The sequence below is a fragment of the Aulonocara stuartgranti genome (assembly GCF_965226115.1).
Source record: "Aulonocara stuartgranti genome assembly, chromosome: 9".
NCBI classification, from domain to species: Eukaryota; Metazoa; Chordata; class Actinopteri; order Cichliformes; family Cichlidae; genus Aulonocara; species Aulonocara stuartgranti.
In genome coordinates this window covers 26,569,164-26,584,965 of record NC_138960.1, presented here as the reverse complement: position 1 = coordinate 26,584,965, position 15,802 = coordinate 26,569,164, and the positions used below count along the sequence as shown (strand labels likewise).

Sequence of the window (15,802 nt, the reverse complement as noted above, 5' to 3'; positions counted from 1 at the left end):
TCCACCTACACTACACCACAGACCCCCTCCGTCACAGCATGAAATCCCTGCCACCTCCCCTCCCTTGCCCCCCTGATTCATGTACAGTTAGTGTAAAATCTTCCCCTGGGGCACAGGAATAGAAGGATCAGGCGTGGAGAAAAATGTGCGTCACATTTGTTTCAACATAATGTTGTTTCAACAAATGTGACACACACTTCATGCATGGGTATGAAGCATACCCTGTGTGCAGATTCAAATGTCAAACCCAACTTACAAGCAACTGTCCACAAATGTATCGTATTTTTTATATTTGCAGGTTTTTTTGTCCACGCCTTAACAATTTTCTCCCGGTGAATCTGATCCCACCGGCCCTGCTTTTTTCCTCAGAGTCCTGCTTTATGCTGACCTCACAGGAGAGGAAATGTTTTGTTTGATACTTAAGTGTGAAGAGATCTGCGGCCGGCCTGCCAAGTCTCATTACTCACCACCATGTTCGGCTGTGCTACATGAAGCAAGCCCAAGAACGAGCAAAAAACATGGGAGACAGAGAAAGAAAATATGCATACTCCCCCAAAAAGACAAGCGACTGAGATCCCAAGTGCAGTCATCGTGATCAAAGTTAATTGGCTACAATTGGCTGGTTAAATATTTCCTTATGCCCTGGCCATGTAGAAGCTGTTGTAGCTGCACTTTATTTAATAGATGTGCCCCAATCATTTGAAAAAAATGGCACTTTGTGACAATGCTTAAATGTGGTTTTGCTCAACATCTGTCCCGTGTTTTGATCCTTTCATGTGCTTTGAAAGTGTTCACAGATGAATTGGCAGCTCAGTCTACTTCAAAACTCCAGCACACACATTTCTTCTGCTCTGTCTCAGCAACAGTATTATTTGATTTTGTGTTTAGGCTTTAAGGACTCAATTTTTGCAGCTTAAATTGGTGTAGTATGCTTAGGTAGGGATGCTTTTTACAGTGTCCAGTGTAAAGACGTCTCTGCAGATTCTGCAGTAATTGTCACTAACAATGATACCAGAGGAGGAGTGACATTCTCTTGAAGGCATATTGATCTCTCCTCTTAAGCTGAGCAGGGCCAGTGTGAGTGTTAAGTGCCAGGTCTCAGCAATGCCTAACCAGTTGTATTTCCTCTCTGCTGATTTACGGTCCTGCATCTCAGATAGAGCCAAGTAGAGTCCAACTATAAATACCACAGCCAGCAGCAGTTATGTATTTAAGCATGTGCAGAAATGCATATGGTCCATCTAATTTGGTCTAAGCCATAAAGGGAGACCCCAGAGGCTGTGCAGAAACACAGGTGCAGAGTTAGTGGCCTGACGGTGTGTGAGTTGTCCATCTAAGTCTTAACACTGTTCTGACAGCCACTGCACGAGGATATTAAATATGAGCTCAATAAAATTTCAAAGTGTGTATAATTCCTAATTGTTTTAATTTGAATATGGTTTCTTTAAAAAAAAGTAGATTCAAAGTTTTTAAAGCATTGGGCTGCTTTATAGGACATCTAAAAACCACAATTAAGCATAATATTATACTGAGTCTGCAGAGGCCACATGCCACAGGCCACAGCGTATAATGCGTGTTAGTGTGTGTGTATATCTGTGTGTGAATAGAGGCTGGACTGTGTTGATAGAGCTGGTGAGTGACGATTCAGGGGAAAGTCATAAAAAGAAAGAGGGCATGCCGAAGGGGTCAACAGGGATCAGTTTCCCCCTTATGTCTCTCTCTCTCTCTCTCCCTCACCCTTTTTCCTCCAACCATTTTTTTCTGGATCAGCACTCTCTTGTTTTTGTTCACTGTTTTTTATATGAGTCCCAGAAATACTGAAGTTTCACTAAAAGACCTCCCTTCCCAACTTGCACGCGCAATTCTCTCGATCGATTGTCCCACACAAGCCATTTGTTATTAAGCTCTATTATAAAGGAAGGGTGTATGATTGTATGAACAGCACGATCTTTTTTCTATCATCAAAAATGCTCAGTATAGAATAATCCATACTGAGGCGATCTCAGCTCTATTAATTTTTTTTTATTCTGGTTAGAAAAATCGTATTTCAGTATTTACAGAAATAAGCAAATGCTTACTTTATTACAATTTGTAAAACAGAACAAATACTGGTTGTAATCAGTTAATAATAATATCCAATGTAATGGGGTTTTTTTTCAGTATCATACTCTGACAATACTAAACCTGTTATCATCTTTGAAATATAGCAGATTGGCCTCACTGAATGCCTTTGTGGCAGGGGATTGCATGTGGAGTTAATTGATGGTCTGAAGTGATGTGTATAATGAAGTCCACTGAGGCTGAGTGCATAGAGAAGACTGACAGCTCTGCTGTGGCTCGGGGTGTGAGTTTACTGTAGGTGTGCTGCTCTAGGCCGAACTCTAATGCTGAGCAGTATGTGGGAACCAGGGGCCTCTTTCTCGCTGGCCGAGCCCCCTGTGTTCCCCTCTCAGTGGGGTACGGGGGCTGCCGTCTCCCGCCTCCTTGGGTGAGAAAACAACCCTCCCAGTCTGGAGAATAAAGGCCATGGGGGCAAACCACTCACAGGGCAAGAGAGGGGGAGAGGTCTCTAAAGGTGGGAACATTTTAAATTAGTCCACTGATGCCTCTTTGCTCTGTGCAGTGCACGCTCACTCACACACTCTAAACACATGGAGCTATACCCACACACATATGGAAACGCATGCACACTGTACGTAAGTGTATAATCAAACGCTGACATTCGCACACACATGCCTGTGTAACAATCCTGTAACACTGTAAGCTGACTACCTTTTATAGCTCCCAGCCTGCAGTCACAGGGTTGAAAACTCCACTGTCACTTTCACCCAGGGGCTGCCTGTTAATGAGAGATGCTGTGAAACACACGGTTACCTTTTCCTACTGGCTGAAATGGCCCTCCAGAGCCTCTTATTGTGGAGCCTTTCTGTTGGTTTTATGTCCCACTTTAGAAATGCAGTCCTGTACTTGCAATTCTATATGACTGGTAGCTTTATTGTGTTTTTAGTGATAGTTTATTTCTTGGTGATTTTATTCCTGGGAAAGCAGGGCTGTGATGCTAGCTGTGATTTTCATTGCATCACAAAATTAAGTCACCAGTTACCAGTTAGCACTACAGCAGAATTAGTGATTATTTGTATATTCATAGGAAATCAAAAACACAACACTGTCATCATGTTAGACACCTTTACAATAGCACATAAATCTGTGAAGATCTGCACCAGTAAAAAGCTTGGAAACCAGAAATTACAACTTTCTTTTCTTTTTTTTTAAATTTATCAACTTTCAACATGCTGCCGAAACCAAACTACAACATTTTTATATGTGGTATATTTTGTCAGATGGGCTTCTTTGGGTCTGCGTACAGTGATGTGGTTATTTTAATCATTTGCTTGGCCACTGATGCTGCACTCAGACATAACTCCATCAGGTTTCAAGGCGGGGTTGATGGTGTGTTTTGGGAGGACTACAAACAGAAAGTGGTGGTTTCAAAGCCATCCTGTCAATCTATGCTCCACAGAGGTCCACATCAACCCCATCCTCCACTATCCGCAAACAGCTGATTCATACACCACTAAGGTGTTCATGGAAAATATAACATTACGGTCTGGTGACAAATGAGGAAATTTTACAGATTTCTAGTCTTGCGTTAAAAAGAAAGATGCAACACCTGCGCAACGTAATTTGTGTAGGAAGAGATAGGAAAGTGCACAGATTTGTCCAAACAACAGACCACTCGGCAGGGATAAACTCCTTCACTACGGATTTGTTCATTGCTGGGGGAAAATGCTGAAATGACTGAGATTTGATATGGCATTTAATGTTGCTCTCCTTGAGGTGCGGTTTGGATTTGAAGTGCCAAAAATAAGAAATAATGAGGAGCAGCTCATCTATCACACAGAACTAATTTATACTTTCCGTTGCCTACCTGTGGGGTGTGCCTTTTTTCCTTCTTTCTTTTCTAACTGTAAGCTACAGAGCTCTAAAAAACATTTTGTTAAAATGCAGTTTGCTTCCCTCTGTGCCCCCTTTCCTGGTTGTTGGATTTTTTTAAACCAGCATAGACTTACCTGTGCTTTGTTTGGCACTGCTGTTTGAATTCCATGACTGTTCAAGCACAGATTGTGGATTGGAATGAAGTGGGTTTGAAGAACTCTCCCTTTGTTACCCACATCCTGTGTTTGACCCCCAGATAATCACAGGCCCCCCTCCCATCTGCACCCTCCTCACCCCCCTAGACAGGGGTGCCTTTGGTGGGAACATAGAAGGAAGTTGCTGGGGGTCACAGACCACTGGGGGGGGGGTGACAGCCTCTACCGGCAGAGTGTTGAGAACCTGCGAACCATGGATGAGCCTTTTTCACATGGCATTAGCCTGTAGGGTCACAGGGAATTTCGCGATGATGGCTGTTATCGCTCACACTGTGGTGTGGGGTGGGTGGCCAAAACACACAGCTCACCTGAGAGAGAAGATGAGATAGGGGGAGAGAGGGGGCGGCTTGGATCTAAAAAGTGGACCCTATTGTGTGGCAGTGACCTAGACCTTCATCGGGGGGGAAATGGTCAAAGAGGGAGTAAACATGGTCCTTTCTGTGTTTTGGTAGCATGCATTGCAGAGTTACCCCGTCTTTCTTCTCCCTACCTCTGACTGCTGCAGTCACCACTCTGAGCTCGATCCAGGGCTACAGGAAGACTCATGCCGTCATCGCTGATTGCTTAATGACAGATGCCAAGGGAACAAAGAGGGCTCTGATAACTTCCTCCCCAGTGAAAGGTTTTCAGCAGACTAGTGGAAAGACAGACAGAAAAAGGAAGAGAGAGTGAATGATGCCGAGATGGAAGCATCCTGTCTTCAATTCGTTTTTTTTTTAGTTTGTGTTTTCTTCTTTCCTGTACAGATAAAAACTGCTCGGTAGCTGAATGAACTCTGATAAAAGAAAAGAACGCCACTGATGAATTTCACAGAAAGACTTGGTGTTTGCATAAGGAGCAATTGCTTCTGGTGGAGGGTCTTCACTTCTTAGTACAGTAGGAACATCTGGTGTAAGTTAGCAGTGATTGTAGGTTTTAGAAAGACCACTGTTTGCTTGGTGAGGGAAGAACGGGGGGATTCAGTGGAAAAGAGGTGTTCAAAAGGTTCTAAGAAATTCTGACTGCCCCTCAATGTGCCACCATCATGAAAGCCTGTCAGTCTATAGTTAGGATTATACAAACAAAATATTTTTCCTTCTAAGCCTTCAAGCGACAGCAAGTTCAAGACCCTATAATTTATTAACTTTATGAAGTCCTGCACAACTGCAAATAAACTGCTCCTTCATAATGTGGCAATATATAAGTCATAAATTATTATGGTCATGTGATTAAGTACATTTTTTTATTTGCCCTCTTTTGACTGAATTTCCACAAACTATTGTAAAATCCACAGCCTGCTAGTGTTTCCTTCGTTCTGTCGTCTTCGACCTGCTCTGTTCATGGCCCTGTGGTGTTTATGAGGCCTTCAGAAGTGGCTCCTAATGAGTATGTGTAAGAGTTACTGTACGACATTACCCACAGCAACCTCCTCTATTAGCTTTCCCAGAGAGCCAGTGCAGAGGTTTATGCCAGCCCCAGCTGGGAAATGTAATTGTTGAGTTGAGTCTTCTCATTCATCCAGCAACCCAAAATACACACACACACACACACACACACACACACACACACACACACACCAAAAAAGCCTTTTCATCTATTAATAAAGCATTGTAACATAATCAAAAAACTATGTAAACATTTCAGAAACAATGAAGCTGAAATGGTGCAGACATTTAAACTCCAAAACCCTGTATTTTTCTTGGCCCCTTTGAATGTTTAACACTTTACATTTGTTGGGGTTTGATGTGTTTATTAGGTTAAATATTTGGACCCATCCATGAAAAATCATTCGTAATCAGGCAGCAGGTACAATGGCTCCAGTTTGGCTTAATTACAGAGACGTATTAATGTGCTTCATGGCATAGTGAAGTATCGCTTGTACGACCTAAAATAGCTCCATTATTAACGTGCTAACAGTGTTCTCAGATATGCTTTGATACACGCTCGGTGTCATACTCTGAAAGAAAACATTACAAGTGAAGAATATAGGGAGCTGTTTTAAACAAGGCTCAATAAATTTGGATAGAATTTTGTAACCAACTCAGTGAAATTGGTAGCAGAAGCTGCTCATCAGCCTATTGTGTCTGCTTCGTGAACAGATCATTACTAGATAACAAAAGCATTCCAGTCACTTACGTCGAAATGGGAGGTCTTTAAAACGAAGCTTAATGAGGTGCTTAACCCAGGATGCTGTTTTTGTTTTCTGAAACAAGCACACACGCCTCTACTGCTTACAGAATTACGTGGAACAATATGCCTGGGTTGAGAGCTATTCTCTGGAAAATTTGGGGATTATTTGTGAACACAAATTATCTACAAGTTTGTTGGCAACAGACCCTCAAGCTGGGACAAATTGTCGAGTTCTTCAACTATTAAAGATCTGCCAGCGAGTGTCTGGAAACAGATTAGGCCGACAGAGCAACAACTCCCCACTTGCAACCCATGTCAGTTGGCAGTTCATCTTCTGAAACACATTGCTTCAAACTCACTCCATGTGAGGTCACTTTGGACTCTATCCCCCAGCCTTTACCCGTTTCTCTTCTCCATCTCCACCTCTCTACCCTTCCACCCCCTTATCGGGGTGCCAGAGCCCCAGAGAGGAGGGGAGAGGGTCACAGGGTCAAAGTCTTTTCCTCTTTGGATCTCGGGGCTTGCTGGGAGAGGCTTGGCGAGAGAATGGCTGCATTAGAGCTGGGGTTGGGGGTCAAGATTTTAATTCTGTTAAAGAACAGCTGGTTTGAGTTTTTCTTCACGTCGCTCTTCCCTCCCTCTCTCCACAAATCCAGGGAGATGAAAAATTTGTTCAGATGGGAACCAGTAAAATAAAAAAGGTTTACGGTCCAAAGCCCTTACCCTTACCCTGCTCTAGCATTAGGGAGGAATGTAATAACGTCAGCATTTGGCCTCAGTTAGACTGACTTAAAACAAGGAAGTCCTTTCTAGGTTTTGGTGTCTTAACAGCCGGATGAAACTTAATTAAAAAGCTCAAAATGTTTGAGGGATTTTTCATACTTGAGACCAGAGGAATTCACTTCCTCGTGTTTCATTTTTCTTGAGAAATTATTAACATAACTTTAAACAGGTGAGACAAACTTTTTTGGCAATTGCGTAACCACTTTAAAATCCTTAGCCTTCCTAAAAAATGAGAAGACAAACTAAATCATGGTGGATCAAGTGCTCTCTGTGTTATTCACACTGGATTAAAACTGACTGAAACAAATTTAGAAGTAACATAACATGAATTTCAAACCTTTTTCCTCTTATCTAGGCTATTGCTGAACCTCCTTATGGCAAAATTGCTAACCACACAACATCAAAGAAAAAAAATAGCAGCTGAGCTACTTTGTTTTTCTTTGCCCCACATGTCATATGCTTATCTAGATGCCAAGGCAGGACTCCCTCACCTTTCGCCACTGATGGGGTGGAAAGAGGGCAGGAAGGAGGAGGCACTAGAGGGCTCCCATAAATGGAAAACTAATAACAGATTTTATTTTAGTCTGCTTTCTCCTGCGCTCTTTTACCGGTTGGCTGGCTCACTAGCCCCGGGGCTGTGTTGGTGTGTGGCGCAGCAGCAATCAGAGGTCATAATTTCATTGGCGGTTAGCATCAGGTTCAATTTTTCTAGTAGGTTACATTTACCAAAGTCTGGATTGTGTTACTGTGTACCGGTAGAATCAGTGCAGGGCTGCAGAATCCTGCTACCTTTCCAAGAGGAGCCAGGCAACCCCAAAGGGGAAAAGGAGTGTGCGCATATGTTTGGAGATGGACACACACAGAGACACATACACATGCACAAACCATTAGTGCCAAGATGCTTGTACTAGCTAGCTCTAGTCCTTCTACTATGTAGAGTGTGTGTATATATATATATATATATATATATATATATATATATATATATATATATATGTGTGTGTGTTCATCTGTAATCTTATACATAGAGGAGGAAACCTGGCGAGTGTTTACAGTTTCTTGATTGAGGCTTATTGGTTATGTGCAGGAGTGTCCACATCTTTAGATGTCTTTCAGGCTGATGGTACAGTTTATTTTTATTTAGACCTTTGAGCTGCTGCATAGTAAATCAAAAAGGGGAAGAGCTGATTCAAAAGGAAATGGGGAGGCTGAATGTCTACAGGGAGTACAAAAAATACTGGGAACATACAGGAAGTGTCCCGCATTACACAATTAAGTGATTGTTTTGTGTATTTTAGGAATGTGACCAGGTGCACATCGACGATGTGTCCTCTGACGACAACGGCCAGGATCTAAGGTACAGCAGTGATTCATAGTTAGTCAACAAGAACTGCATCATATGCTCGGCCGCCACGAACAGTGAAACAGGCTTGTGCTAACACATTCTTTCTCTGCCCTTATTTTAGCACGTATAACTTCAGCGCTGATGGTTTCCATGCAGCAGCTACCAGTGCCAACCTATGTCTGGCCACAGGCGTACGGGGAGGCGTGGACTGGATGAGAAAGCTGGCCTTCCGCTACAGACGAGTAAAAGAAATTTACACCACCTACAAAAATAACGTTGGAGGTAATCCCCGGCAAGCAGAGCTGCCCTGTACTGATTTTTTGAGTAGAAATGACTTTGCACATGTACGTTCCCTCATTATGTGCGTGTTTGTGTGAGGGTACGCTCATGTTGGTGCATGCGTTCTAAAAGCACACATGCCCCCACCACTTGGTCAGGGTAAATTTTGAAAACTTCGCTGGTATTCGGGGGGCCCGTCCAACCTAAACAATGTTACCCTGCGTTTCAGGTCTGCTGGGCCCGGCCAAAAGGGAAGCCTGGTTGCAATTGCGAGCAGAAATTGAAGCCTTGACGGACTCCTGGTTAACACTGGCACTGAAAGCACTAACATTAATCCACTCAAGGTAGGACTCCAGTGAGGAAAATTTTACACAGTCCCATACCGCACATATATAAATTTGTATGTGGTGTGGAGTACCCCATACTCCCACATTATTAGAAAAACAGCAACGCTATGCATTTGTCTTTTTTAGACAGTCTTTATCTGCTCGTTTAGAAAAATACGTGTGCTAGGAGATCCGACTTGAAAAAGGAGCTGAAACGCAATCCTTCATTGCAGGATACTATTTAAAGAACTGATTCATTGCAGTGTCTTTATTTTCTGCACACTGTGTTTTCTTTTGTCCTCCCACAGAGTGATTTTGAATGATGTCACCTCTTTTTCTGCTCCTCTGTCTTTGTTACTGCAGGTCAAACTGTGTGAATATCTTGGTGACCACCACGCAGCTCATCCCTGCCCTGGCTAAGGTCCTGCTCTACGGATTGGGAATTGTCTTTCCTATCGAGAATATTTATAGTGCAACCAAAATAGGTAAAGACTGCATTCTGAAATTGTTTGTTTGTTTTATTTTTTATGTGGCTTTGAGACACAAATGTCTATTTATTTATTTTTACCCCGGTGAGGTAAAAACAGTTACAACATACATGCTGCTAAAGTGACAGGACTGAGGCACGGACGGGGTGGGAGATTGAGTCACCGGAGAGTGTTGATGTTCTTGTGTGAAGGAGTAGTCCCAATCAGCCTAGGATTATTTTCTTGGAGCTGGGCCTGTGCTGGGCCTCTTCAGGCCTCTCCTGCTCAATCTCTGCATATGAAACCACTTCTGCACATTTATGTCATTCCAGCGCAACAGGGCCCCGTCCTCTTCCTCCTCCTCCTCCTGCTTTTACCTCCTCACTTTCCCCGTTTTCTTTCTTTCTTTCTTTCTTTTTTACTGTTTTAAATGCAAAATAAACATCAAGTTTCACTCTTGCATCAATATCTGACCCATCAGCTAAGAGTTCAGGGAGAGAAAGAGACACAGTGGTCTTCAAAACCAGACCCTGTAGCAGGACTGATTTGCCTGTTTGTTCTAGATTTAAAGAAGAGAGGGGCAAAGTTAATGCTTTTAAGATTGTCTTTATCTGGGGGACAATCTTATCACATCTCCTTCCTGAACCCACTGTTTACAGTCTTCCCTTCTTTGTAAATTTGGTGTTTTAAAGAGGCTCTTGTCACCCTCGGCTCCTAAATCAACTTTGAGCGTGTGTGTGCCTGCATATCGTTTTTGCATCCACGTAATGCTTTACTAAGAAACTGCCCTCAACTTCTTCACAGGAAAGGAGAGCTGCTTTGAGAGAGTAATTCAACGGTTCGGGAGGAAAGTTGTTTACATTGTTGTTGGAGATGGGGTAGAAGAGGAGCAAGGCTCAAAAAAGGTAAGAGGTTTTAAAATAATAGATAAAGTAAACAACATGCACACTTGTATGTCTTTAGGGTATATTTACATGGTGAAAACAACCATGAGAACCACATAAAGTGTGGAGCAAAGAACTCGTGAGTAGTTTTCATAAGGACAGGAGTTCATTGTGAGGGAACACCGAACATACCTGCCATACTTTTCCAAAGAAAGGAATCAGCGCTCCGGCTTTCCTTCTCAAGAGTCTTTGCTTTGCTTTCATTTGTTTATCCTCTTATACGGCATCCAAGCACAAGAGAGAAAGTCTGTAGTGTGTAATCAGCCCTCTTCCTCCACCATCTCAGGTTTACAGAGCAGGGGAGGGGAGAGATGGCATAATTATATATTCCTGCTTGGTGCTCTGAGCAGTGTGAATGCTGTATGTGTAACGCTAGACAAGCCCTTTCAGGCATGTTGAAGGCGCATCGTAAATAGAGCGCACATAAAGGCGACTTAAATCATTGTTGATGAAATTAGAATATTTACTGCAATGACAAGCCTGTTAGCACGAGATGGATCAAGGAGGGCTCGCTGCCGACCTCCGCCCACGCTCTTGCAGGAAGCATGACAGTATCTGTTCAGATGAATTTGATGTCTCGCTGTTTTTTTTTCTCTTCCCCATTTTTTATGTTACTTGTTGGCTCTTGCTCCAGATCTTGTGCATTCAGCATTCCTGTCAGGTTTGGATGTAAAGCAAATGCTGCATGTGAGACTCACACAGCAAACACGCTCTTTAGCAAATGAATCAGCGGCTCAGGAGAATACTTCCCTGACAGTTATGATGAGCTGCCGTGTCACGCTGAAGACATTGAGTTTCCCTTTGAAAGTCCTCCAGCTCCTTCTTCACCTGTTTCTCCGTAAACAGAGCAGAAGCACGAGGACCGACGCAGAGCGATTAGGCAGCTATTAGAGAGAAGTAAGAGCCTTTACCCTGGATAAAAGCGTAAAGCAATAGCTCTGTGTTATGAAAAGCGAACACGCCCTGGGAATGTGGTCTTGAGGGATGATTGTGGAAAAAGATGCAAATATTTTTACTCAGCTTTGAGTTGTTGGAGAGTGACATTGATGGAAGAATAAGGTGTTTTTTTTCTCCTCCATTTGAGTGGTGCAAGTCCCGCGACATGCCATGCAGTAAAAGGTTTCTGTGTCAACATCAGAGAGAAGGTGAAATAACACAACAATTTCACCCGTCAGGAGGCGCATATCAGACGTGACACATCGTGGAACTACAAAAGCAAAAGTCTGAAACTTCTCCCAGTTCTCATTCCTTCACTTACAAAAAAAAAAGAAAGAAAGAAAAAATTCACAATCCCTGTCTTCAGTTATTGCCTTCGCTTGGGAGAGACAGCAGAGATAACATCGCCTGCTTTTAAACTTAAAAGCAAAGACAATTTACAAAACAAAAAGCAAAAGAGCTTTTTAAGGGTCAGTGCAGGCTCTCCTAAGCGGAACATACGCCTGGGAGAGGCCATACCTTTGATAAGGGGAGGGTAATGGGCTCCACACACTGAGGAGCTGAGGACTCTACCTGACAAGCTCCTTTCATTCTCTACGACTCAGGTTTCTTCCCCCATCCTTTGCCTGGGAACAACAGCTCATTTGCACTGTCCTAAACACACACTGGCAGGCAGGAGGTTCATTCAAAAGACACTGTGGGGAGTTCATTTCTGTTCAAGTTAAAGACAGTCAGTGCATTAGTCTGGTGGTATAAAACTCCACTTTGATGCAGCAAAGAAATTAGTTACAGGTACAGATGTACAATTTGGCTGCACGGACTTATGCACAAGGGAGCAAGAGGAGTAGGTGGGGTGCGTTAATGATATGATTGCTTTTCCTGGTGAGTGGACCAGGCTTGCTTCATTCACTAAACATATTACCGCAGTATAAAGAATAAGAAATCAGTTTAGAAGGCCTGCAAGTGTTGGTCTGTCCAATTCTAACAGTGTGTGTTCTATGTTAAAGGCTGACTAAAAAGTATATATTTTGTCCATAACATATTCCAAAATTAATTGATATGATTTGCAATCATGAAAAGAAACAAATGCACTCATCTTTTAATAAATAACTAAAAGGATTGATAAATATTTTGCTCATTAACATCTAGCAATTTTACCCTTTTATACTCTAAGGTGCATTTTCCTGATTGGAATAGAAGTCATTTTTATTCATGTAAATGGCTAAAAAGATAATTTTAAAAAACTGATTAATTCATTTTTTAATTAGTTTGAGAATTTTGAGTTTTGTGTTTAATAAAACTAAAAAGATGCTTTCTCTTCCACCCACAGCACAACATGCCCTTCTGGAGGATCTCCAGCCATTCAGACCTCATGGCCCTCCACCATGCTCTAGACCTGGAGTACTTGTAGCACCACACCACCAACGTGTACCCCTGCTCCGCTTCGGCACACCACACAACCTTTCACCTTCGCCCTCCAGCCCCATCCCACGCTTGCCACGGACCCCACAGCTCAGAAAAAAAAAAGACAAAAAAACCCAAAAAAACCAGCCGTGTTGCTGTGCTGCCTGGCGTCTGTCTGTCACTACATAGGAAGAAAAGAAGGGGAGAATGGAAAAAAGAAGACTGAGCACACGGTTAACGTGCTGACATACGGTCACACATCGTCTTAACCCTAAACTCTTTCCTTCTTTCTTTTTTCCGGCGAAGCGAAGGAGAGAGAGAGAAAGAGGGAGCGAGGTGAATTTACGGCGCTGCAGCTGCTTGCCCTGGTTACTGTGAATTGGCCGCTTTCTGAAGCTGTCAAAGTGTTTTACGGCCCCCTGTTTGTGCCGGGACTCTGTCAGGGTTCACACCTGTGAGGAGAGCAGAGCTACTGATGGCCTCGCCTCGCTTCGCCTCACTTCGCCCCAGAACTCAGTTACAGCGAACTGCAGGGCCCACAGCTACTGGTGGTGACTTTTCTGCGTCCCTCTGGCTCGCCCCACGTCTGCTCTTCGCCTCCGCTTTATTTCTGTTCCTCTGTTCACCCACTTCGTAGCCTCCCCTTCGCTGTGGGGCAGAAAGACAAAGCAAGTGCTCCTCTGTAAAGCGTCGGCCTGGGAGCTTTGTGCTTCTTATTTATGAACAGACACTTTGTGAGTGGCACCGCGCCACCGAGAAGGTACCTCGATGATAAAAGACTCGTGCCTTTTACAAAGTACTATTGATTTCCACCGCAGCGAGAGGAAGACTTTTATGGAAGAGAGAAGAAAAGGGGGTTTTCTAATAATTTAAGAAAATTACAAAAAACTTTATTTACAATGCTGAGACAATCATGTACAGAGGAAATCTTTTTGTGTGTGTGTGTGTGTGTGTGTGTGTCTAAGTTTGTAATCACTGGACTATTCCTTCCTATATTCATTTTAGGTACATGCTCTTGAAAGATGGCAATGCTTTTTCATTGAAGTTTAAAAAAAAAGGCATCCCATCGCGCATAAGCTTGTGCGAGGACGCCTGAAAGTGTTGATGTGTTAAAGTTACGTTCGATAAACAAAATGTGTAGATATTGGGATTTTGTGATAAATTGTTTTGTCAAGACCAAAAGCATGGATGTCAAGTGTCAAGGACCTTTCTTTTCACTCTGTGATGTTTTCTCGTCCTTACAGGAAACTTCAGTCACACACTTTATATAGAACAACAGGTCTCTTCTTACTATACGTCCTTCTCGGACACATATATCAAAGGGAAAATATACATTGTTTTTTTTCTTTAGTTATGCAGGAAGGTAGCTCACAACCTTGCGTCCTTATGGCATTTCACCAGCTTGCAGCCCTGACCCCATATATTCAAAGGCAAACACAATTCTGATGAGGGTTTTGGATACGGCAGACGGGAATTTCTGAGAGCCATTTTAATGTCAAATTTGAATAAATCTGATGTTTGAAAAAAACAAACAAAAAAGCAGGCTTGAATAGGTTTTATTATCTTTTATACAAGCACTATAACAACTCTTGTACAGCAAGCGTAATTTTGTATACTGTAGTGTTTTTATTTCGACTTTGAGAATACATTCTGTGTCCCTCTTTGAAGCAGCTGAAGTACACGAAGCCCTTTTTCGTAGCGCTTCTGCATCTGTGGACGGGGAAACCATAATTAGCATTGAGAGAAAAGCCACTAACTTCGAGAGGTTTGTGAACATACAGGACATGTGCTATCGACTGTGAATTTCTTAAACAGAAACCGACTCGTTCTGTTTCTAATTTCTTTCCCTCCTTTGCACATGATCACTGTTGTCCTTTTACATTTCAATTCAAATCCTTCTCTCTTCTGACGTACCCCTCCCCCCCCCCGCCCCGGCAGTCACACGGGGTATCTACATATTGCTGCTAGATCAAGGTAATGGTAGGTAAATAGAGGAAATGTTTTATAGATTCATACAGCATGCTTTTTTTTTAATTATGTTGCAATCATAAATGCAAACTGGAAATACTTTACACTACATGGGCCTCATTGTGGAAAAAAACGCAAAAGATTGTCGTGTCTGCAAATTATGTGTACAGATGTTTTTGACATTATTATTTGATTGTGTTTAAATTAATAAAACTGATTTGTGAACTGTTACACGTTGCTGACATTTTGTCCCCTTTTCTTTAAAACTACAACATAAAATTTAACATTTTAGTTTTTTTGAAGAGCAACATTATTGCCCCCCACAACCACCATGACTAACCACCAGTGTCCAGATTGACACAGATGCCATAGGGTTCAGACACTAATCCTACCAGGAAGTAAACAGAAACTGGAGCTCTTACAAGTCTAGACCAAACAACAGCCCATACCCTTTACACACACATGCTAATCACATCCCTTTATTAATCTTCCCAATGACTACAACAATAACTTTTTTTTTTTACACATCAAAGCCACATATGAATTTAGACATGTCTTTGTGACTGTTAGATTATAACATAACATTAGGATTCTCTAAATGCCTGCGTCTTAAGTGTCTCTTAAAGCATTCTTTACGCTGTTTTTGATTGCATCTCTGTTAAAGGCACAGTTCAACCCCAAATCCAAGTTATATATTTTTCTGCTGAGAAGAAGAAAACCTGTATAAACTGTCTTACTTGCATGCTTTGTTATGTTATTAGCACCTTAATGTGGGAACTATTGTCTGTATTCTGTGTACAAACCACTGTAGTGAAGGAGGATAGCAGAGGATTGGTGTGACAGAAGAGGATGCCAGAGATAAAATAGATGGATGCAGATGATCTGCTGTGGCGACCCCTAAAGGGACCAGCCGAAGGAAGAAGTCTACATCCACGATCCATTACATCTCAGTCAAGGAGGGTCCCATTCATTTGTCCGTTCTCAGAGCATTTGGTCACTGGTTCCACGCTTCCTGTTGCAAAGTTCTTTGGTACGCTCCCTCTCGCAGCCTGAGATCATCTAATCAAAGGCTGTAGTTAGTCCCACGAAC

The 15,802-nt window shown here is 42.5% G+C and overlaps 1 protein-coding gene across 12 annotated transcripts in view; it reads left to right on the top strand.

Annotated features, from left to right (window-relative positions):
- The window catches only part of eya1 (EYA transcriptional coactivator and phosphatase 1), a 63,242-nt gene extending 48,299 nt beyond the window's left edge, over window positions 1-14,943 (top strand). For all 12 annotated transcript variants that reach the window (XM_082546101.1, XM_082546103.1, XM_082546097.1 and 9 more), the window contains 6 exons: window positions 8,342-8,400; window positions 8,510-8,670; window positions 8,897-9,011; window positions 9,357-9,478; window positions 10,265-10,365; window positions 12,671-14,943. In XM_082546101.1, the coding sequence (XP_082402227.1) occupies window positions 8,342-8,400; window positions 8,510-8,670; window positions 8,897-9,011; window positions 9,357-9,478; window positions 10,265-10,365; window positions 12,671-12,751 (639 nt within the window). In that variant the 3' untranslated portion in view covers window positions 12,752-14,943. The remainder of the gene's footprint in view (window positions 1-8,341; window positions 8,401-8,509; window positions 8,671-8,896; window positions 9,012-9,356; window positions 9,479-10,264; window positions 10,366-12,670) is intronic.
- The last annotated feature ends 859 nt before the right edge of the window (window positions 14,944-15,802 follow it).